Consider the following 25,810-nt stretch of genomic DNA (forward strand, 5'->3'; position numbering starts at 1 on the left):
GTGGTCAGACATGGTCGAGCAGAATCTTGACGAGGAGTACACCTACCCTCCCATTCTCAATCAGTCCAACATCGGACCACTGTCACTTCTGAATGCCCCTTAAATCTGGATATTGCGCGATTCGACTAGCTGGCCAAATGAAGACACACAATGAGGTCCTTTTCGAGGTCTGTCAGGAGATGATAACTCTGTCTCACAAGAGTATGCAGCATTTCGACGCCCTTCACAATGATCACTCAACATCTGACGCTGCCCCTCTCCCCTTTTATATACCCTATCAGGCCTCGTAATAACACAAAATACAAACAACACTAATGCACTCTGGTGGCGGTTCTGCTTGTCACTGAGGATTGCACCTTTAATCATATTCAGTCTGACGATGGTGTGTATGTGTTCATTGACTTCTGACAATGTCTTTTGGGTGCTTCACTTTTTTGCCAGGCAGTGTTGTTCGTCTTGTTCGCTGCTTCTTCTACCCTTTGACTATTCATATTTTTCAAATTTTGTGAAGTGGGCTTACTCTAGGGAACTAGGACTGAAACTTGGCACCTTGGCCACCCGTTTGTCTGACTCACCTTCCATTAGTCCTTCATTACAAGCGCCTACAAAAGATACGTCAGTTACTATGAAATACTCTTAAACAATCATGGATACACTTTCAATAATTCTTTGCATCCGAACGAAAACTGCTCTAGGACGTTGCCGGAGCTGAGACACCTTAATTTACTTATTTTATATACACGTCAAGTTCCGTAGGAACAAATTGAGGAGCAATCTCCAAGGTCATGGAACGTGTCAATACATGAAATTACAACATAAAAGTAATAACAGATAAAAGTAAAATGTTTATGAACCCGAAATAAGTCAAGCCATAAGTTTAAGTAAACGCAATCAACAAGATTCAGCTTAATTTTTCAAGGAACTTCTCGACAGAATAGATGAAGTGACCCATGAGGAAACTCTTCCGTTACGATTTGAAAGCTCGTGGATTACTGCTAAGATTTTTGAATTCTTGTGGTAGCTTATTGAAAATGGATGCAGCAGTATACTGCACACCTTTCAGGACAAGAGTTAAGGGAGTCCAATCCAAATGTAGGTTTGATTTATGCCGAGTGTTAACTGAGTGAAAGTTGCTTATTCTTGGAAATAAGCTAATATTGTTAATATTGTTAACAAGAAATGACAGTAAGGAATATATATGTATCTTGAGAGGCCAGTGTCAAAATACCGAGACTCGTGAACAGGGGTCCACAAGATGTTCGTGAACTTACACCACTGATTGCCAGAACCGCCCGTTCCTGAGCCAAAAATATCGTTTTAGAATGGGAAGAGTTACCCCAAAATATAATACCATACGACATAAGAGAATGAAAATAAGCAAAGTGGACTAATTTTCGTGTCAAACGATTACCTACTTCAGATATAGTTCGAAAAGTAAAAATGGCAGCATTAAGTCTTTGAACAACATCCTGAACGTGGGCTTTCCACGACAGTTTACTACGACGGTTGAATGAAAAGTAATGCTTCCACCTTCGTTAATTGGGTTTGAATGGGAATATTTTAATAAATCAAACGCAGAAATAATCCTTAGAATGTGATCTTTAATTACCAATATTCACTTTTCCACATAATCACCAGTCAATTGGATACATTTCTGCCAATGATGAACAAGTTTTCTGAAACCGTCACGGAAGAAGTCGACACTCTGTTTCCGCAACCACAGTCTCACAGTTCTCTCAACGTCTTCATCAGAATCATATTGATGTCCCCGCAGATCGTCTTTCACTATCGGGAACAGATGGAAGTAAGACGGTGGTAAATCTGGACTGTATGGAGAATGCCATACGGTAGTGAGATTCAAGTCTGCGCGCTTTCATTTCAGGAGTCTCCATCCGCGGTACCCATCGTGCAGAGATCTTCCGATAGCCAAGCAAAGCAATAATGTGACCCACACGTTCTTGTGAAATGCCGATTGTGCTCGTAGTTTCTCTCTGGGTGATATGACGATCGTCCTGAATCAATCTGTCAACATTTTCCTTGTGAAACACGGTGGTTGTTGTCACAGGACGTCCAACTCTGTCACGGAGGTCAGATGGTCCCTCCTCAACAACTTACTCGCCCAACGTCGCACAGTAGTCACATCAACACAGTCACCATGAACTGCTTTCATTCTCTGATGAATCTCGTTTGGGGTGACACCTTCTGCTGTCAAGAATTCAGTCACTGCATGTTGCTTAAACACATTGACAGAACGTCTGCGCAGGGTTCCATACTTTACACAGTACCAACACAACCGTTCAGTGCTAAGGCTTCCTGCCAACTTGAGCCATAGAGAAGAGACTACGGAACAAGCCAGTACCTGCCGCATACCAACGCTGTCAACTATTGAAAAGTTACGAAGGTGGAGGAATTACTTTTCAGTCAACCCTCGTATCTATCTGAACACTTAGAAATTTGAACTGTTCAGTTTCACTATGCATACGCCAATTCTGTGAAATTAAAAAGCCAGGTTTTGTTGAATTGTGTGTTAGAAACTGCAAAAACTGAGTCTCACTGTGATTTGGCGTTAGTTTATTTTCTGCAAGCCATGAACTTATGTCTTGAATTGTACTATTAGAAACAGAGCCAATATTGTACACTACCAAGCTAGTGTCATCAGTAAACAGAAATATTTAAGAGTTACCTGTAATACTAGAGGGCATACCACTTATATAGATAAGTAACAGGAGTGGCCCCAACACTGATCGCTGGAGCAGCCCCCATTTGACTGTACCCCACTCAGACCCCATCGTCATTATAAGATTTAGTTTCAATGGACAGTTAGGGAACTGAATTAAAGATAGGTGAGTGTCGATCAAAGCCCTGAATAATACTACCTTCCTAGCAATTACATTGACTCGTATCGTGTAACCACTTCCAGAAGTTGGTATCACACGACTCCGATTGGAGCCTGTGTACTTGATAGCGGTCTGGTAGTATCAAGGAGACAGGCGAATAGGCAATGCAACTTAGGGTATGATACTGTGGGAGTAAGGGGGTGTACTTATATTCCAGAGGAACTACATGAGAAATATCTGCTGTACTAGAGGAGAGAGAGAGAGAGAGAGAGAGAGAGACTGTCACCGTGCTGGATGGAATAGTTCGGCGTGTAACGTGGCTTGGATTTCGTAGGGCCTTTGTTGGCCTTAGGTGTGACTGGTGCGCCACACCGTACATCGCAAAATTTCCGAGCCTGATTTGATATTAGCACGCTTGATTACGGGCAGGTTATGACAGCCTAACACATTCCTGTCGTGTAAGCGACGTCAACGTAGCAACTGCGGTGGCAGCTTGAACTAACAGTTGTAAACAACGTACGTGCTTCCACTAGTCAGCTCTCAGCAGGCAGTGTTAAGCAGTGATAGTGTGGTCATAGCTTGTCAACGTTGTTGTTCCATAAATCGCAATGGAGCAACATCTTTGAATCAATGTTCAAGACATTCTCCAGGATATTTTGAAGGAGAGAGAAGTATGTGCAAAGTTTGTCCCACACACTTTGACTCCTGAACAAAAATAACGACGCGGAACGCCAGCTGCGACTTGATAGAAAAGTAAAACGCACGAAATACTTTCCTGGAAAAACTGGATGACGAGAGTTGGTCTTATCAATAAAAGCCTACCACAGAAAGATTAACTGCAGAAATTCACATGAAGAGTCAAAGCTTTGATGACATAACCGACATTCCAGCCAGTGTGACTCGCGAGATGAACAATATTAGGACTTTTTTGACAGTTTCATATGGTAGTACCAACGTTTGTGCATTGTAATCAAGTGGAGGGAGCTTACTTAGAACACTCGAAGCAATAAAATCGCCTTCTCAACTTTTCTCCATTTTTTATTAATCCAGTCTCGAAACTTTATGAACTGAGTGGTTGCTGTATGATATTAGTACGCTTGATTACGGGCAGGTTATGACAGCCTAACACACTGGACACTCCATCTTCGATGTAGCACAGGCACTGGGCTTTTCACATATCGCCGCATCAATGATGTACTGTAAGTACCTATATTCAAGGAAAATCACCCCTGACAGTAAACTATGAGAGTCACAGTAAGCTATCAAGGAGTGTAACAGTGGATAGCCAGGTCATAGTGCAGCAAATCACTCATTATTCTTGCTGGCGGTGGTTAGTCATGCCATTCAGAACCCTACTGTTAGTATGAGTTCCAGAAGTCACGGCCTCACCCATGTGACACTGTTGACCACACTGTACCGTGGTCAAAGATCAACATTGGAGCAGGAACACCTTCGTTGGAAGAACAAAGAATGGTTATGGTCGACCTGGTAGTACGTTATCAGTGTGTTGAAAACTGCATGAGTGATGCATCACACTTGCAAAGGGTTCATTGCTCAAATTGGTGGTGGAGGTATTCTCGTCGGGGGGAGGGGGGGGGGGGGATGCACACTGGATGAAGTGGGATCTCTGATATTGACCAGTCATGTCTATCGGACTGTTCACCTGCATCATAACGCAAAAAAACGCACTTCCCCTTGGCTGCTCATTTGTGCCAGCGTAGTTTAGGAACACCCAATCTCAGTCTTACCGAGCACCATCTGGGAAGTAATACGTGGTCCCTGAACGCAACTCCTGAAGAAGAAGAAGAAGAAAAAATGTGTGTGAAATCTTATGGGACTTAACTGCTAAGGTCATCAGTCCCTAAGCTTACACACTACTTAACCTAAATTATCCTAAGGACAAACACACACACACCCATGCGCGAGGGAGGACTCTAACCTCCGCCGGGATCAGCCGCACAGTCCATGACTGCATCTCCTGCCAGTCTGAGTGAATTATGAATGGCGGTTGAGAAGTCGTTGATCAGGATGACTTCCCAACGCTTAAGCCATTCTCTCAAGGGACGTGAAAATGCACATGGACGAGGAGCTGGTGACGTCACAGCGTGGAATTCTACATTCGGCTATACTGTGAAATGAAAAATCTGGCAAGCGAGATTTTTGACTCGTGGTGAGGAACGAGACCAATGAAATGCAGCGTCGTTTTTATTCACAAGCAGAACTTCGGAGCCGCCATATTGTATAAACTCCGTGTTTGGAGTATTTTTTCTTACAGATTACTTGGTATACATATAGGGGTAAGTTGTTTTGAAGTATCAGTACACTGAGCATCTCTCGAAAATGCATCGTTTTAGGTACGTTTTGTATAATAAAATGACAAAATAGTACATATCACTAGTTAAAGGCCGTCAATATTTGATGCTTTTAGTGTTATAACTTGTGTGCTATGAAAGTATACCATTTCAATGTTAGGGCACCAGCTCTATCGAAAGCGCGTCGCTTTGGTACGGTTTGTTGTAGTTAAATATCAAATGATGACATTTGGAGATATAGCCTTGACACAGTGTATATAACATACGGAGGAAGCGTCGCCAAGTCGGTGTTGTAATGTAGTTCGTTGTGTTACGAACTTTGAAGTAAACGGTAGCAGACTCTCGTCTAGTTACGTCTAATTTTTTTTTCTTAGCTGCTGTTTTCTAAAAGATTCAGCGTCTTTCTTATCAATTTACTAAAAGTATTAACTGAAGCAGTGGATGTTATTTGTCATAAATAACGCATTTGCTGCAATTCTTGTCGCATAGGTCAACTTTGTGTAAAATACATGTACAGTCGTGGGCAAAACGAGCGAGACCCCTCGCCTTTTCGTTATGCTGATCCGCACAGCTTTAAAGTCTGCTACACAGCATAACAGGCAAGGCGACCAAGTGCTACCAACATACTACGCGCAGGCGTGAAATTGAAAAACTATCCGAACTTTGTTACACTGTTTTGAATCATGTATAAGACTATATTAATGCTGATTAGTGTGTTAAACACAACACGCAAATATAAGATATAAGTGAAAGAAGAAACGTAATTAGTGTGAACTGTATCAATAATAATACTATGCGCAGGCGTGAAATTGAAAAACTATCCTAAATTTACGGGGACAGTTGAAAATGTGTGCCCCGACCGGGTCTCGGACCCGGGGTCTCCTGCTTACATGGCAGACGCTCTATCCTTTTTTTTTTCGTTTTGTTCGATACAGTTCTTTGCGTTTGGTCTGGGTGGACGTCACAAGACATCCGTTCAAGTTGATCGTTGATTCCTGGCTCAGTTCTTTTATTACAGAGAGCACGCAGCCCTCTGACAGAACACGCTGAGTTACCGTGCCGGTAAATAGTGAAGGAGACATGTGCGAAAGAACAGATACCATCTTCATACATGTGTAGTTAAGGCTCACCGGCCATTTGACCATCTTCTTTTTCTGTGCAGATGCACAAACAGTGCCCGAACTCTTACGGGAAACGGCAGTAAAGCCGCGAGTAATGAGTATAACGGGCCGGGAGGCGTGCCACAGATAAGTCTCTGCAGTCGTGGGGTTGGGCGGCCACCCCTCATTACAGATGTCGCACGTAAAAGGCTGGGCAGACAGGTAAAATAGGACACGCAGCTAACTGTTTCGGAACTAACATTAGACTTTACTGCTGGGCAGAGTACTAGTGTGTCTGAACACACAGCGCGCCGAACACTCCTGACGATAGGTCTACGCAGCCGACGATCCATGCATGTGCAATGTTAACACCACGACATCGGCAACTACGACTGAAATGGGCACATGACCATCGGCGCTGGACGTTGCAGCAGTGGCAGAGCTTTGCATGTGGTGGTAAATCCCGATACGTTCTTCATCAAGCCGGCGAGAGGGCGCGAATGAAAAGAATGCTAAAGCTTATCCAGGAACGAATATAAATTCAGACCACAACCTAGTAATGGGAGAAATACAAGTGAAATTGAAAAAAGTCTGGAGAGGAAAAGCAAAGGAAAGACTAAACATAGAAAGACTGAAAGAGGCAGGAAAGGCATCAGATTTGGAGAACAGATTTATGGAAAAATGGGAAAGAGGTAGTGTTGATGAAAGTGTTAATGACACTTAATGGATAAAAATGAGGGAAGGACTCATGGACTCTGCCAAAGAAGTACCAGGAATTAGAGTATCCCAAAGCACCAGGAAAGAATGGATAACAGAAAACATGTTGAAAAAGATGGAAGAGCGGAGAAAGTGGAAAAGTGTAGAAACTGAAACAGGCAAAAAGAGGTACAGGAAACTGCATAATGAATTAAGAAGAGAAACTGAAGAAGCAAGGGAAAAATGGATGAAACAGAAATGCGACGAAATAGAGAAAATGAAGAAAGAGGCAAAGTATGAAATGATGTATAGACTGGCTAGTGAGATAATTTTTGAACGTAAAAGAAAGAGGAATAACATGGAAATAGAAAGAGTGGATGGTATTCTAGCAGAAGAACCACAGGAAGTTTTGAACAGATGGCAAGAATATACTGAATGTCTGTATAAGGGGGATGAAATGCAAAGCGAAATTAAGGTTGAAGAGAAGCAATATGTGCCGGAAGATGGAATGGGATTCACCATCTTGGAAGCAGAAATAGAAAAGGCGCTGAAGGAGATGAAGAATAGGAAGGCATGTGGAATTGATGATTTGCCAGCAGAACTGTTGAAGAGTCTGGGAAACAAGGAAAGAAAAGAAATAGTCTACCTCTGTAACGAGATATATGACAAAAGGGAATGGCCTGAGGACTTCCTTGCAACAGTTATGATACCAATAGAGAAAAAGAGAAACACTAAAAAAATGTGAAGAGCATCGGACCATCAGTCTAATTTCTCATATAGCTAAAGTCTTGCTGAGAATATTGAATAGCAGTCTATATGGCAAGCTGGATAGAGGGATTGCAGAGGAGCAGTTCGGATTTAGAAGAGGAAAAGGAACAAGAGATGCTATTGGCCTGTTAAAGATATACGGAAAACGGTAGAGAAATCTTTGCTGTTTTTATAGATTTAGAAAAGGCATTTGACAGAGTTCAGTGGAACAAGTTGATGGATATTTAGAAGAGGAAAGGAGTAGATTGGAAAGAGAGACAACTGATACAGAATCTATATTTACACCAGAAAGTAAGGATAAGGATTGGAAATGAAATGTCAGAAGGAAGCAGCATTGGACGAGGTGTTAGACAAGGTTGTTGCGTTTCCCCACTGTTTTTAATGCATATCTTGAAGAGATTATTGCGAAAGGCTTAGATGGGAAAAGAGGAATATGTATTGGTGGAAAGAGAAGAGAATGTATAAGATTTGCTGATGACATGGTATTAGTGACAGAATGTGAGCAGACAGTGAATAACATGCTGAAAGATCTGAATGAAGCCTGTGTGGAATATGGGATGCAAATAAACACATAAAAAACAAAGAGTATGGTCATCAGTACAAGACGCAGACTGTCCAATATTAAAATAGGACAATCTAACATTAGCCAAGTAAGTGCATTTAAATATCTTGGAAGCACAATAACTGAAGACTTGAGATGTCACCAGGAGTTGAAAACTCGAATTGCCATAGCGAAGGGGGCATTCAACAGAAAGAGGAGACTCTTATGTAGAAAATTAGATAAAGGTCTAAGGAAAAGGCTTGGCAAATGTTTTGTCTGGAGTGTGGCACTATATAAAAAAAAGAGAGGATGAAAAAAGGTTAGAAGCATTTGAGATGTGGATGTGGAGGAGAATGGAGAGGATAAGCTGGATGGAAAGAGTGAGTAATGAAATAGTATTGGAAAGGGTTGATGAGAGAAGATGTCTGCTGAAGGTTGTAAGAGAAAGGAAAAAGAACTGGTTGGGACATTCATTGAGAAGGGAGTGCTTGCTAGCAGATGCTTTGGAAGGATTGATTTGTGGGAGAGTGGAGTGAGAGGAAGAAGGAAATACAAGATGAGAGGTACAGGGCAGAGGAAATTATGCAGACCTGAACACCGGACAGCCTGGAGAACTACCATGTGAAAACCTGCCTTTTGGCAGAACACTGATGATTGTTGTTATTATTATTATTATTATATCAAGTGGCCACTGCGGCGATAGTGAGGGCATCCGTATGAGAATAAATTTGTCAAAACATGAAAATTGCGGTCCTCGTGAAAAGAGATAAGTTCTAGGAAAGGGAAAATTGTTGCTGAGGTTCGTAGCAGTTGTTCCCAACAGGTCCGCGAAAACCATGCCAGCAAATGAACATAACCACGTTGACTACAAAAGGACAAGCAACGAGAGAACTGAGGTGCTACTGTACTTAGTTTTTCGGAACGATCCACCAACACAAATGACTGTTTGCACTGTTTTTCATCAATGTGTCCTGATAACATGGTGCTGGGGTCTGAAGACCGTTGTGCGTCACACACGCAGTCTTGTTTCGTAGCAACGCTAAAGCGTCTGCTTGGGTCTTCCACCAACACCCAACATCACTGCATGGAGGTGGCGAGTAGTATTTCGTCGGAATATTGCCCAGTTTTAGTGAGACCACTCTATAAAACACAAGAACTTCAGTGACAACTGTACATAGTACGAAAGTTTCCGACATTTGAATTTTGCACGCAAATGGTTGCGAGTATACTGAAATACCGCTGGATGTACCCCCATACATCGTTCCTGATTCGGTGAGGTAAGAAATGGCGAGATGAGTGGTTTGGTTATTTGTTGGTGAGCATATTTCCATTGCAGTGTTTTGGATTTTTCGAAGGCTGACGCGAAAGAGCAGCTTCTTGTTTTAATCTTACGAAACCGCTGCTTCTATGCACCAATTTTAAAGCAAGCTTTTGAAGACAACGCTTTAGTTTAGACATAAACTTACGACTGGTGTAAGACTTTCGAAACAGGCGAACATCAACCGATGACGATGTCCTGTCTGGTCGGTCGTCAACTCGGGTCACACCGTGAGGGATCTGATTCTGCAAAATCGCAAACAGACTATCCAAGACTTCTACCACATCTTGTGAACAAGCTATGTTCCATGTGAATGTATTCTGTCAGGAGAACTGAGCATGAGAAGGACTGTGCTGAAATCTGTGCGACTACCTCAAGACGATCAGAAGCACCATCGCGTGGAAATCTGCAAGGAACGCCAACAACTGTTTCAAGGCGATGCAAACTTTCTTTAAAAGGTCGCCAATGGTGACGAAAGTCTGTTTTATGGCTGTGACCCTGACATTAAGCAGTAATCGTCGCAGTGAAAGAGTCCTTCTCTACTACGGCCACAAAGACCTCAACAAGTGAATAGTAACACTAAGTTCTTGGTGATCCGTCGTTTTTTCTTAACATTGTCGGATTGTTCAAAACGAGTTTATTCCTCCTGGTCAGACGCTGAAGAAAAAGTTGTATTCCGATGTTCTAAGGCGTTTTCGGAAGGTCACAAGAGAAAATCTACAGAAGTGGCGTACGAACGTTTGGCTATTCAATCATGCCAATATTCAGAAATTTTTGACTACAAACTAAAAGACAGTTGTTTCTCATCCACCATACTTACAAGACTTACCTCCATGTGTCTTCTACATCTACATCTACATCTACATTTATACTCCGCAAGCCACCCAACGGTGTGTGGCGGAGGGCACTTTACGTGCCACTGTCATTATCTCCCTTTCCTGTTCCAGTCGCGTATGGTTCGCGGGAAGAACGACTGTCTGAAAGCCTCTGTGCGCGCTCTAATCTCTCTAATTTTACATTCGTGATCTCCTCGGGAGGTATAAGTAGGGGGAAGCAATATATTCGATACCTCATCCAGAAACGCACCCTCTCGAAACCTGGCGAGCAAGCTACACCGCGATGCAGAGCGCCTCTCTTGCAGAGTCTGCCACTTGAGTTTGTTAAACATCTCCGTAACGCTATCACGGTTACCAAATAACCCTGTGACGAAACGCGCCGCTCTTCTTTGGATCTTCTCTATCTCCTCCGTCAACCCGATCTGGTACGGATCCCACACTGATGAGCAATACTCAAGTATAGGTCGAACGAGTGTTTTGTAAGCCACCTCCTTTGTTGATGGACTACATTTTCTAAGGACTCTCCCAATGAATCTCAACCTGGTACCCGCCTTACCAACAATTAATTTTATATGATCATTCCACTTCAAATCGTTCCGCACGCATACTCCCAGATATTTTACAGAAGTAACTGCTACCAGTGTTTGTTCCGCTATCATATAATCATACAATAAAGGATCCTTCTTTCTATGTATTCGCAATACATTACATTTGTCTATGTTAAGGGTCAGTTGCCACTCCCTGCACCAAGTGCCTATCCGCTGCAGATCTTCCTGCATTTCGCTACAATCTTCCCCAAGATTAAAATCAAGCTGGGGGGGCGAAGATTTGATTCAGTGGTTGCTTTTCATATGCAGTCGGAAACGGTAGTAAATATCCTTAAAAAATCAAAATGGCCGAAAACCTGGGATCGGTACGTTTGTTCACGAGGGGACTACTTTGAAGGTGATGGTTCAGAATAATATCTAGGTAAAATTAAATAATTTTAGTTGATATATTGCGAGAACTTTTCGATAGCACCTCGTATTTTTGTCAAGAAAATTTGCTGTACCTGCAGTGAAAGCGAGGAAGAAGAGGGCGAAGATGGCTGTGTACTTGGCGATGTCGCGCGTCATCTTGCCGACGGAGACGAGCAGTGGGCCCAGGTGGTAGTTGAGCTGGAAGAGCAGCAGTAGACGGCCGAACGCCATGATGGTGCCGATGGCGAAGAGCCCCTCGGCCACCAGCGTGGGGTCCAGGTAGTGCCAGTACGCGCGCTCCAGCGTCTCCTGGTCCGAGGCCTGGACGTCCAGTAGCGCGCACAGCCACGATGTGAATGTCGCCACGAACAGCAGGTGCGTCACCACGTCGTACCTGTGCCCACGACACGCCGTCAGGCCAAAAATTGCTGCTGCGCTGTTCATCTAACGTTTAGCTTACTTCGGGTACATTCGATGCGGGCGTTATCGCATTTTCACGCATGGCCAGATATCCAGATATTCCATATTCAGTCGCGAGTAGTACCAACACCGACTCAAAGGAAGGCCTCGGCGCTTGTTGGTGACGTCACGTCAGCTAGGCACGGCAAACGCCAGGTCTGCTGCAGGCAGAAACGCCTGGGCGTGCATATCACTATAAACCTCTCGTTTTTGGACAAAATGTTTGGTATTGTTTTGGATTCTGCAGTTTTATTTAGATGAAAGATTTTCTTACTATCGTAAAGCTACAAATGAAGATCATAGTTCTGTATTACCAAATCCTCTCGAAGCAAACGTAGATCAATAGGAGAAGATGCTTTGCCCCTTTGCAAGCTTCGGAAATTTTACATTCAAGTAACTATATTTACTTGATCCATTTTGCTATCGAAACTTACCCCAACCCCCTTACAATTAACTCGTTTCTTTTATTTATTTATTTTCGTTTGACATCGTCACTGGAAATGTGAACTAATTTACATGTGCAAATGTCCAACTGTTGCCAGTTATTAGATTACAGTCGTTTTCAACGAAAGGAATTCTAAACAGGAAACAAAATAGCTTCATACATCGAAAATACTGCTGAGCTTAAATTTTTTTAAACATGCACATTAGAAAAGATAAATATTCCCCTCTTGCAACTGAAAGGAGAAACTTTATAAGATAAAAAAATTTTATTTGATAAAACAGTTATCTCTCCTCTTCTGTCCCCCACCCCCTCGCCCAACGTGTACAATCGCAAGATATTTCATTAACATTCAGTGCTCCTCACCCCATAGTCAACCAAGATACCTAAAGAAGAGCACCAATATATTCACAGTTTCTTGTAAAAGCGACCCAGTACAAACGTAACTTCCTCAGATTTACAAATAAGGTAAAGAAGCACGAATTCTGTTGCTGCTGGACCATGAAGTTGTTTTTGTACGTCAATCCTTAAAACAGGGGGTATTTAAGTTCAGGAGTACACTATTTGTTAAGAAGTGTAATGAATTGCACAATTAATTGACTCCAGAAATCTCTCAGAACAATGTGTGTTGGTGAACTACCGCCAATAGTTTCACATTTTCCTGTGTCAGAGAGGGAGACACCACCATTATGAGTATGCCTGCAACAGACCTGGCGTTCGCAGTGCCTAGCTGACGTGACGTCAGGAACAAGCGCCGAGGCCTTCCTTTGCGTCGGTGTTGCTGGTACTGCCTGTTAGTGGTAACGTCTGTGAGGGGCGTCCAATAAGTAATGCGTTTTTTTCTGAAAGCGGATTGGTTTTATTCAGGACTTCAGTACACCATATTATTAGCTACGAAAGCCTGTTTCTCAACATAATCCCCGTTCAGTGCGACGGCCGTACACCACCTTACTGGGAAGGCCTATATGCCTGTGTGGTACTACTCTACTGGTCGACGCCCGAGCCAACATCTTGCTGCATCAACAACTTCCCCATCATCCACGTAGTGTTTCCTGCGGAGTGCATCCTTCATTGGGCCAAACAGATTAAGTCAGAAGGTGCGAGGTCCAGGCTGTAGGGTGGACGAGAAAGCATATTCTACTAAAGTTTTGTAACCTCCTCTCGGGTGCGCAGACTTGTCCGAGGCCTTGCGTTGTCATGGAGAAGGAGAAGTTCGTTTGCATTTTTGTGGCGGCGAACACGCTGAAGTTGTTCCTTCAATTGTTCCTTCAATTTCTTGAGGTCAGTACAATACATTTCAGAGTTGCACCTTGAGGGAAGATATATAACAAAATAACTCCTTCAGAGTCACAGAAGTCTGTCGCCAAGACTTTACTGGCTGAACGTACGGCTTTGAATTTTTTCATTGGAGGAATACTGGTGTGGTACCACTCCATGGATTGCCGTTTTATTTCCGGTACGAAGCGATGCACCCCTGTTTCATCACCTGTGACGATCTTCGAAAAAAATTATCACGATCAACCTTGTAACGACAAGCAGTTTCGCACAGATGGTCTTTCGTTGCTCTGTAGGGTCTTCTGTTAGGCAGCGAGGAATCCAGAGGGCACATGCCTTTGCGTATACCAACTGGTGGACGAGTGTGTTAGCACTGCCAACAGAAACGTCCAATTTAGCAGTGTAGTATTTGTGATCTGTAGATTACATCGAACGAGAGTGTCCGCACGTTCCAACATTGCAGCAGTCCCAAGTGTGTGTAGCCGGCCAACACGTGGGAGGTCGGACAGGTTGTGATGATAACAGACGCCTCGCCCAACGACTCACAGTAATTTTTTTCACTGTCAGGTCTTCGTAGACATTCTCCAAGCGCCTATGAATATCTGCGATCCTCTGGTTTTCCGCCAAAAGAAACTTTTTGACGAACGAATCTCCGTTACTGATGCCATTTTGAAGGCTAAGTATGGCGCTGCCACCAATCGGAACTTCATGGAACTATAGGGGCTCAAGCGGCAATATTCCACGACGTCTCACAAGAACTTCCATCTTTTTTCAACCGAAACTGGCCAAGAACAAAAGTTTATTGCCCTATTATTGAACGCCCCTCGTATTTAACAAAATACACCGAACTAAGATCCCCTTAATTGCACTTAGCTCATTATTCCAGATGAGCTCAGGTTCCTTTATAAAGCTTTGAACTGTGGGCATAATTTATTTGTTGTTGTTGTGGTCTTCAGTCCAGAGACTGGTTTGATGCAGCTCTCCATGCTACTCTATCCTGTGCAAGCTTCATCTCCCAGTACCTACTGCAACCTACATCCTTCTAAATCTGTTCAGTGTATTCATCTCTTGGTCTCCCTCTACGATTTTTACCCTCCACGCTGCCCTCCAATACTAAATTGGTGATCCCTTGATGCCTCAGACAATGTCCTACAACCGATCCCTTCTTCTAGTCAAGTTGTGCCACAAATTTCTCTTCTCCCCAATTCTATTCAATACTTCCTCATTAGTTATGTGATCTACCCATCTCATCTTCAGCATTCTTCTGTTGCACCCTTCTATTCTCTTCTTGTCTAAACTATTTATCGTCCACGTTTCACTTCCATACATGGCTACACTCCATACAAATACTTTCAGAAATGAGTTCCTGACACTTAAATCTATACTCGATGTTAACAAATTTCTATTCTTCAGAATCGCTTTCCTTGCTATTGCCAGTCTACATTTTATATCCTCTCTACTTCGACCATCATTAGTTATTTTGCTCCCCAAATAGCAAAACTCATTTACTACTTTAAGCGTCTCATTTCCTAATCTAATTCCCGCAGCATCACCCGATTTAATTTGACTACATTCCATTATCCTCGTTTTCCTTTTGTTGATGTTCATCTTATATCCTCCTTTCAAGACACTGTCCATTCCGTTCAGCTGCTCTTCCAGGTCCTTTGCTGCCTCTGACAGAATTACAATGTCATCGGCGAACCTCAAAGTTTTTATTTCTTCTCCATGGATTTTAATTCCTACTCCGAATTTTTCTTTTGTTTCCTTTATTGCTTGCTCAATATACAGATTGAATAACATCGGGGAGAGGCTACAACCCTGTCTCACTCCCTTCCCAACCATTGCTTCCCTTTCATGCCTCTCGACTCTTATAACTGCCATCTGGTTTCTGTACAAATTGTAAATAGATTTTCGCCCCCTGTATTTTACCCCTTCCACCTTTAGAATTTGAAAGAGAGTATTCCAGTCAACATTGTCAAAAGCTTTCTCTATGTCTACAAATGCTATAAACGTAGGTTTGCGTTTCCTTAATCTTTCTTCTAAGATAAGTCGTAAGGTCAGTATTGCCTCACGTGTTCCAACATTTCTACGGAATCCAAACTGATCTTCCCCAAGGTTGGCTTCTATTAGTTTTTCCATTCGCCTGTAAAGAATTCGCATTAGTATTTTGCAGCTGTGGCTTATTAAACTGATTGTTCGGTAATTTTCACATCTAACACCTGCTTTCTTTGAGATTGGAATTATTATATTCTTCTTGAAGTCTGAGGGTATTGCTCACCAGATGGTAGAGTTTTGTCAGGGCTGGCTCTCCCAAGGCTATCAGTAGTTCTAATGGAATGTTGTCTACTCCCGGGGCCTTGTTTTGACTTCGGTCTTTCAGTGCTCTGTCAAACTCTTCACGCAGTATCATATCTCCCATTCCATCTTCATCTACATCCTCTTCCATTTCCATAATATTGTCCTCAAGAACATTGCCCTTCTATAGGCCCTCTATATACTGCTTCCACGTTTCTGCTTGCCCTTCTTTGCTTAGAAATGGGTTTCCATCTGAGCTCTTGATATTCATACAAGTGGTTCTCTTTTCTCCAAAGGTCTCTTTAATTTTCCTGTAGGCAGTATCTATCTTACCCCTAGTGATGTACGCCTCTACATCCTTACATTTGTCCTCTGGCCATCCCTGCTTAGCCATTTTGCACTTCCTGTCGATCTCATTTTCAGACATTTGTATTCCTTTTTGCCTGATCATTTGCTGCATTTTTATATTTTCTCCTTTCTTCAATTAAATTCAATATATCTTCTGTTACCCAAGGATTTGTACTAGCCCTCGTCTTTTTACCTAATTGATCCTCTGCTGCCTTCACTATTTCATCCCTCAAATCTACCCATTCTTCTTCTACTGTATTTCTTTCCCCCATTCCTGTCAATCATTCCCTAATGCTCTCGCTGGAACTCTCTACAACCTCTGGTTCTGTCAGTTTATCCAGGTCCCATCTCCTTAAATTCCCACCTTTTTGCAGTTTCGTCAGTTTTAATCTACAGTTTATAACCAATAGATTGTGGTCGGAGTCCTCATCTGCCTCTGGAAATGTCTTACAATTTAAAACCTGGTTCCTAAATCTCTGTCTTACCATTATGTACTTTTTCTGAAACCTTCCAGTATCTCCAGGCCTCTTTCATGGATACAACCTTCTTTTATGATTCTTGAACCAAGTGTTAGCTATGATTAAATTAAGCTCTGTGCAAAATTCTACCAGGCGGCTTCCTCTTTCATTTATTACCCCCATTCCATATTCACCTACTATGTTTCCTTCTCTTCCTTTTCCTAGAATCGAATTCCAAACACCCATGACTATTAAATTTTCGTCTCGCTTCACTATCTGAATAATTTCTTTTGTCTCATCATAAATTTCATCAATCTCTTCGTCATCTGCGGAGCTAGTTGGCATATAAACTTGTACTACTGTGGTACGCGTGGGCTTCATGTCTATCTTGGCCACAATGATGCGTTCACTCTGCTGTTTCATAGTAGCTTACCCGCACTCCTATTTTTTATTCATTATTAAACCTACTCCTGCATTACCCCTATTTGGTTTTGTATTTATAACTCTGTATTCACCTTACCAGATATCTTGTTCCTTCTGCCACCGAACTTAACTAATGGCCACTACAGGGTGGACCATTGAACGTGACCCCGGCAAATATCTCACGAAATAAGCGTCAAACGAAAAAACTACAAAGAACGAAACTTGTCTAGCTTGAAGGGGGAAACCAGTTGGCACTATGGTTGGCCCGCTAGATGGCGCTGCCATAGGTCAAATGGATATCAACTGCGTTTTTTCTAAATAGAAACCCCCATCTTTTATTACATACAGTATACGTGTAGTACGTAAAGAAATATGAATGTTTTAGTTGGACCACTTTTTCGTTTTGTGATAGATGGCACTGTAATAGTCACAAACATATGGCTCACAATTTTAGACGAACAGGTGGTAACAGGTAGGTTTTTTTAAATTGAAATACAGAACGTAGGTACGTTTGAACATTTTATTTCGGTTATTCCAATGTGATACATGAACCTTTGTCAATTTATCATTTCTGAGAACGCATGCTGTTACAGCTTGATTACCTGTAAATGCCACATAATGCAATAAATGCTCAAAATGATGTCTGTCAACCTCAATGCATTTGGCATTACTTTTAACGACATTCCTCTCAACAGCGAGTAGTTCGCCTTCCCTAATGTTCGCACATGCATTGTCAATGCGCTGACGCATGTTGTCAGGCGCTGTCGGTGGATCACGATAGCAAATATCCTTCAACTTTCCCCACAGATAGAAATCATGGGACGTCAGATCCGGTGAACGTGCGGGCCATGGTATGGTGCTTCGACGACCAATCCACCTGCTATGAAACATACTATTCAATACCGCTTTAACCGCACGCGAGCTATGTGCCGGACATCCATCATGTTGGAAGTATATCGCCATTTTGTCATGCAGTCAAACATCTTGTAGTAACATCGGTAGAACATTACGTAGGAAATCAGCATACGTTGCACCATTTAGATTGCCATCGATAAAGTGGGTGCCAATTGTCCTACCTCCCATAATGCCGCAGCATACATTAACCCGCCAAGGTCGCTGATGTTCCACTTGTCGCAGCCGTGGTGGATTTTCCGTTGCCCAATAGTGCATATTATGCCGGTTTACGTTACCGTTGTCGGTGAATGACGCTTCGTCGCTAAATAGAACGCGTGCAAAAAATCTGTCATCGTCCCGTAATTTCTCTTGTGCCCAGGGCAGAACTGTACACGACGTTCAAAGTCGTCGCCATGCAATTCCTGGTGCATAGAAATATGGTACGGGTGCAATCGATGTTGATGTAGCATTCTCAACACCGACGTTTTTGAGATTCCAGATTCTAGCGCAATTTGTCTGCTACTGATGTGCGCATTAGCCGCGACAACAGCTAAAACACCTACTTGGGCATCATCAATTGTTGCAGGTCGTGGTTGACGTTTCTGATGTGGCTGAACACTTCCTGTTTGCTTAAATAAAGTAACTATCCGGCGAACGGTGCGGACACTTGGATGATGTCGTCCAGGATACCGAGCAGCATACATAGCATACGCCCGTTGAACATTTTGATCACAATAGCCATACATCAACACGATATCGACCTTTTCCGCAGTTGGTAAACGGTCCATTTTAACACGGGTAATGTATCACGAAGCAAATACCACGTACTTATACGTTTGTGACTATTACAGCACCATCTATCACAAAGCGAAAAAAGTGGTCTAACTAAAACATTCATATTTCTTTACGTACTACACGAATATGTAATAAAAGAATGGGTATTCCTATTTTAATAAAACGCAGTTGAGATCCGTTTGACCTATGGCAGCGCCATCTAGCGGGCCAACCATAGCGGCATCTGGTTTCCCCCTTCAAGCTAGGCAAGTTACGTTCTTTGATTTTTTCATTTGACGCTTATTTCGTGAGATATTTGGCCCGGTCACTGTCAATGGACCACCCTGTATATCTAACTTTAACCTATCCATTTCACTTTTTAAATTTTCTAACCTACCTGCCTGATTAAGGGATCTGACATTCCACGCTCCGACCCGTAGGACGCCAGTTTTCTTTTTCCTGATAACAACGTCCTCTTGAGTAGTCCCCGCCGGGAGATCCGAATGGGGGCCTATTTTACCTCCGGAATATTTTACCCAAGAGGACGCCATCATCATTTAAGCAAACAGTAAAGCTGCATGCCCGCGTGAAAAACTACAGCTGTAGTTTCCCCTTGCATTCAGCTGTTCGCAGAACCAACACAGCAAGGCCGTTTTGGTTAGTGTTACAAGGGCAGATTAGTCAGTCATCCAGACTGTTGGCCCTGCAACTACTGAAAAGGCTGCTGCCCCTCTTCAGGAACCACACGTTTGTCTGGCCTCTCAACAGATACCCCTCCGTTGTGGTTGCACCTACGGTACGGCAATCTGTATCGCTGAGGCACGCAAGCCTCCCCGCGAACGGCAAGGTCCATGGTTTGGAGGGGGGGGGGGGATGGGATAATTTATTTGGCTTGGTTCAAATGGCGCTGAGCACTATGGGACTTAACATCTATGGTCATCAGTCCCCTAGAACTTAGAACTACTTAAACCTAACTAACCTAAAGACATCACACAACACCCAGCCATCACGAGGCAGAGAAAATCCCTTACCCCGCCGGGAATCGAACCCGGGAACCTGGGCGTGGGAAGCGAGAACGCTACCGCACGACCACGAGCTGCGGGCTGATAATTTATTTATAGAACAGATAATACTGTTTGACAAGTACATGATCCAGTAACTTTATGTTACTAATTTGATAAAACTGTCCCTTCATGAGAGCTTAAATGGCTGTTTTTAGGCACAGAAGTAGTCGTAACGTCCTTACTCGGTCGCTGTTCATTGAAGTACTGTACCGTTATTTTACCGGGAAGACGTAATCACTGGTTCTACACACTTAGGGGTAATATCTACTACGCGTAGATGCACGAATTTGTAACATTTCTTAGGCTGAACTAGTAATGATTTCATTTCTTTTGAGAGTAGCTCTCCAAAAATTGCTTTTGTGATTGGATATTTTATCTGACATAAAGCACCACATCTTAATGCGAATTTAGCTGCTCGAAGAAAAATATTTGAATTGTAACGTAACCGATATGCAGTAAGGCAAGCTATTTCGTTATTCTCATATTCGATTATGTAATTTGGCTGAACATTGTCCGAAATTTTGCCGTCTTTTCATTACAGTGAATTCGCACAAACAATAAAAATGGAAATGTGTCACTTCGAACCCTGCATCTTCAGTTTACGACTCCGCTCTCCTAGCCATTGCGCCAAGCGACACATAGGTAGGTGCAGTTTCCTTGAATGCCTAATTTCATATGCTAGTCGAAGGTAATTTGGTGGCTTTTATGTGCGTTCTAAAACGTGCAAAATTATCATTTCAAATTGCGAAAGACAATTATGAACTTTGCACAAAGAACTAGTTGTTGATATTAGTCTTTCATTCTTAGTTAAGCCTGATCGGTATAAACGCGTAAAAACTTTAATAGTCTTTGTGCTTCATATTTGTTGCTATCAAAATGCTGTCGCTGCAGATCGAACATTCAGTCAGGTCCTTAGGTCCTTAATCTGTGTCGTAAAGTAAGAAATCTTTGGCACAGCGGGGCACAGGTGAATACAGAGTGATGCGTCAGATATTTTGCTTATTCTGAACCAATGACACTCTTCCTCTGTCTGACGGCACACCATGCTCCAGCAGGGCACAGGTGAATACAGAGTGATGTGTCAGATATTTCGCTTATTCTGAACCAATGACACTCTTCCTCTGTCTGACGGCACACCATGCTCCAGTTTGTATGCTGCCATTGCCAAATGGTCCGAATTTTCTGCCATTTTGTCTACAGTGACCCAGTTTTTTTGCTGTTGAGTGTATCTAAACCATATAAAGAGTTTATTGCCTAGAAGCGAGAAGTGGTAGTGATATCTTAAGGATCTTGGAATCGTTCACTTACTTTCTGATACCTTTATTCTCCAATCGTCCTTCTTTTGCTGACTGTAAAAATCAGTTACAGCTGAATTGTTATTAATACAGTCTCAATACAAGACAAAAAAATTAAAAATTGTTCTCATGCAGACTTTGCCTCCTAGTGAATGGTACAGAACGGAGTTACACAGTCTGATGGAAAAATTTGCAAGAAGGTCATGTCTAACATAAAGAAAGAAAAGAAACTGGGAATCCTTACAAGTCCTAAAGAATTAATTGGGCAGTCAAAGATCAACTAGTTCAAACAAATTTTGGGCTTGCAGCCGGTCGTTGTTCAATACCTCGCACGACATTTCAACTGGGTACCTGCCAATCATCTTCAGGTAAGCCGTCACAGACTGGCGGAAACGTTTTTTTTCCCTTTATTGTTATTTCAACACCTTCACAAAAGGTGGGCTGGCAGCAGCATCCTACGCCGCTCTTCAGCCACAGGTTGACAATGAAAAAATATAAAGAAGACACAGAAAAGACTGGACAAAGTGGCGGACAAAAAACAGTAGACACACAAAACAAAAAACACAAAGCCATTCACACTCGACAAAATACACACTAAAAACTGTTGGCACGGCGCACAGACACTGACGACTTCGACGGCACATGTGAACAGAGGAGCGTGACGGCGAAGAACACTAAACACAAACATGATGGCACACCCACGAGAAACTGATGCCGATGATCTTCAGCGTGCGAATGTCCACGTAACATGTGCGATTCTGGGGACCTGCCAAGAGGGGAAGAGGGGGGTGGGGGAGGGAGAGGGGGAGAGCAAAGATGCCAATGGCAGAGGAGATGGTAGGAGGAATGGAGGTATGGGGGTAGGGGAAGCCCGGGGGAGAAGTGGGGAGAAAGGGAGGAGGGAGGGAAGGGGGAGAGAAGGGAGAGAGGGTGCCCATAGGAACAAACACAGGAAGAGGGAGGGAGGATCAAAGTTGGTAGGAGGGGTAGATGGAGGGGAGGAGGGCAACATCAGGGAGAGGGAGCTGGCGGAAGCCAGCTTGGGAGAGGGTATGGAGAGTGGAGAGATGGAGAGCAGGTGGGACGTGGAAATACAGGCGCGGCAGTGGATGGGGGCGGGAGAGGATGGGAGAGACCAGCGGGTGTAGAGGATCCGTATCCATTCGAGGAAAAGGAGGAGGTTGGGGAACAGAATAAGGTCGTACAGGAGGGGAGGGGAGACGGAGGCGATAGGAGAGGCGAAGACGGAAACGTCCTCCGTTCCGCAATATATAGCGCGCTGCAACTATTCTGCACATGCGCCGTAAACTTGATAGATGGACCACACTGCCCGCCGGCAGCGCCCTCACTGGTGGAATAGCGGAACTCAGTTGCCGTCTAGGTTGCTGTTTGCCGCGGCCATCGGCGCATTCTGTCGTCTTCGATTTGAGCAAATCGTGGAGATGATGGGGTTCCATGCACTGTCCAGCTGGTAGCTGCTGTCACGTTCAACAGATTTTCTGCCAGGCATATTTCTATGGATTCTTTAATAATGGAATCCCAGAAAGACGTTGCTGTGGACAAAATCATTGTTTTCTCATACTCCATTAAATATCCAGTGGAAATATAATTCACAAAGATCAACTAGGTTTATTGGCACCTAACGTTTACAGCATCAATTTTCGAGTGTGGCATGCAGTACATCGGCCAGACGCAGCTATGTATCTTGTAGGACTCTTTAGAACACATGTGGTGAGTTCGACTCAATCAAACCGACAAATCTTCAGTGGCAGAGCGCGGCACTATTGAAGAACACATGTTCGTTTTTGAACAGAGAGAGATGCTGTGCCACGTCTAAGCGTTCAAGGATTCGATCGTCAAAGTGACTGTTGAAATAATACGAGGGAAGATTGAAAATTAATGCACAATAATTTTATTACGAAAAACTTTAATAGGTAATAAAACAAAAATATCACAAATAAACTTTCATGTTTTACCTACTTTTCTACACAGTCACCAACGTTCTCACCACATTTCTCTCATCGTGGTACCAGTTTCAAAATGCCCCATTCATAGATGTCTGTTTGGCTGGAGTATAGTTATAGGGGATTGCTGATTTCACTTCCGTATTTTCCGCAAAGCGTTGGCCGGTCAGGAATTTATTCATGGGACGAAACAGATGAACGTCTGGCTTTGCAAGTTCCGAACTGTACGGCAGATGCTGGAGCACCTCCCACCCAAACAGCAGGAGCAGCAACATGGGGACGAGCACTATCATGACGAAGTCTGACACCGTCAGCAATAATTTGTGGCTTTTGTCACGAAGGGCAACAAGTAACTTAACCAAAATTTTAATGTAGCCTGAAGCATTCGCAGTGGTCCCTTGTTCAGCAATGTTCACTAATAACACACTTAGAATGTCCCAGAACACTGTCACAGGCACTTTACTAGCAGACTGAGTCACTCTGAAGTTTTTTCTGTTACTGGGGAACCACCATGTTTCCATTCCGTAGAGGCCTTCTTGGTTTCTGGCGTGCAGTGAAACGCCCACGACTCATCACCAGTGACGATTCCTTTCAGAAAGTCATGTTCTTCTGCGGCGTAACGCATTAAATGATCCAAGCTTGTCATCATTCTCTAGGCCTTGTGATTGCCTGCCAGACTCTTAGGCAGCGAGCGAGCACTAACTTTACGAAATTTCCACGTGTCGTGAACAACATCGTACACTATGCCATAGGAAATGTTGAACTACTGCGGTAAGGTTTGCACTTGCACACACCGTTCGTTCAGAACTGCTGTCGAAACGGCTCCAACATTCTGCGGGGTTGCAGCTGTTACCAGCTGCCCGGAGTGTCACTAATTTGGCCGGTATTACACTATCAAATTTCTTTGTCAAATATCTTTGTCCAATATCTTTGTCAAAGATATCTGATGGTGTAATAGGGAACTTTGACAAATGTCGTCCAATATTTGATCAAATCTAGGGCCTCGCTGTAGATTTGATCAAAGAAACCGCTTGTCTTCTGTTCACTGCAATGTGACATGTTACCACATGGAGCGCTAGCATCGCTGCAGCGTACTGTCGTCTGTAGTGTTTTTATAACCATTGCCGGTAAATACAATTGGTGTGTGCCGACAACTACAAAATTAATAGAGATGTCTGAAGCTGATGAGGCGCTTTACAACGTGAGGCACAACGTGAGGCACCCTAACCTGATCTAACCTAACCTAACCTAACATAACCCTCTCCTGTAGCAAGGAATGGGAGTGTTATAGTGAGCCTGTCTTCAGAAGATGTAGCAGTTCTTAAGTGAATATTGTGCTTTGTGATATGAGGATAGACTTGACGTCTTCCACTGTAAGCTCACGTAACAAGTTTTGTTGAATGCTTTTATCGTGTCGTCGTAAAACCCACGGCTTCACCCAGATTAGATTAGTTTTTCGTTCCATAGATCCGTGCTGAGGAGAGCCTCGTGGATGTGGAACATGTCGATTTTTTTTTAAGCTGAAATAACAATACTAATAGTATGAATAAATACAATACATCATTTGTTTCTATTAAAAATTTCGCCAATGGAGTAGAAGGAGTTGGCCAGTAGTACGTCTTTCAGGCTCCTTTTAAACTGATCTTTATTTCTAACCCAATTTTTTATGTTTCCTGGCAAATTATTGAAGATCAGTGTTCCTGAGTAGTGGACCCCTTTTTGAACTAAAGTAAGTTGGTTGGTTTGTGGGATTAAAGGGACCAGACTGCGATGGTCATCGGTCCCTTTTTCCAAATACTAAAAACACCCACAGAGAATAAAAACGAGTAACAGAATAGATCACAGACGCTTTTAAGTCCTTGTGCAGATCATTTTTGTTCCTGGTATTGTATGTATGAACTGAGTTGTTTGTTGGAAAAAGAGATATATTATTTACGACAAATTTCATTAAGAAGTAAATATTCTGAGAGGCAGTAGTTAGTATACCCAGTTCTTTGAAGAGGTTTCTGCAGGAGGTCCGTGAATTTACTCCACAAATAATACGTATTACACGCTTTTGGACCTTGAAAACTTGTTTGACTTCAAGATTTACCCCAGCGACGTATCGCTGCACATCTTCAAACCCCTAGGACACTTCAGGAGCTCTGATAGGCACTGGTGGGTGCAAGAATGGGAGGCTATACCCCAGCAGATGCTCGACCACCTGATCCAGAGTATGCGATACGTCAACCGAGAGGATCAGAGACGTGGTCTTCTTGTGGTGTTGCACACTGTACTGTAGCTCCTGGACACGTTTCCTGTCTGCTGGCATCGTTGCCATAATCTTGATGTCACAGTTTGTGGCACACGGAGGGCCCGTGTTACGACTTGCTGTGTTTGACCAGCCTTCAGTCGCCTTAGTATTCTACCCCTCATAACGTCATCAATAAGTGTTTTTTGAGTCACTTTCAACCACACAATCACCATTAGCACGTCTGAAAACGTCTGCACACTTACTCGCTGCACCGTACTCTGACATGCACCAACACACCTCTGCGTATGTGTACTGCTGCCAGCGCCACCGTGCGACGACCGCAGTTCAAATGTACCGCATGGTCATACCCCGAGGTGATTTAAACGGTCAAACCGCCCACCAGAGCGTTTTTTCACCATGTGTCAGCATTATCCTTAATTTATGAGCATGAGTGTATTTAGTACAGTTGAGGCGGCAGCCTTTATCTTAATTTCCTTTTTTTAAAATTTAACTGCCATA

At 43.2% G+C, this 25,810-nt stretch overlaps 1 protein-coding gene across 1 annotated transcript in view; it reads right to left on the reverse strand.

Moving 5' to 3' along the window:
- LOC126125798 (short transient receptor potential channel 4-like) overlaps window positions 1-25,810 on the reverse strand; it is a 282,592-nt gene that overhangs the window by 125,656 nt on the left and 131,126 nt on the right. The window contains exon 7 of the mRNA XM_049915137.1: window positions 11,460-11,761. Coding sequence (XP_049771094.1) covers window positions 11,460-11,761 — 302 coding nt within the window. The remainder of the gene's footprint in view (window positions 1-11,459; window positions 11,762-25,810) is intronic.

Source organism: Schistocerca cancellata, chromosome 1 (genome assembly GCF_023864275.1).
Source record: "Schistocerca cancellata isolate TAMUIC-IGC-003103 chromosome 1, iqSchCanc2.1, whole genome shotgun sequence".
NCBI classification, from domain to species: Eukaryota; Metazoa; Arthropoda; class Insecta; order Orthoptera; family Acrididae; genus Schistocerca; species Schistocerca cancellata.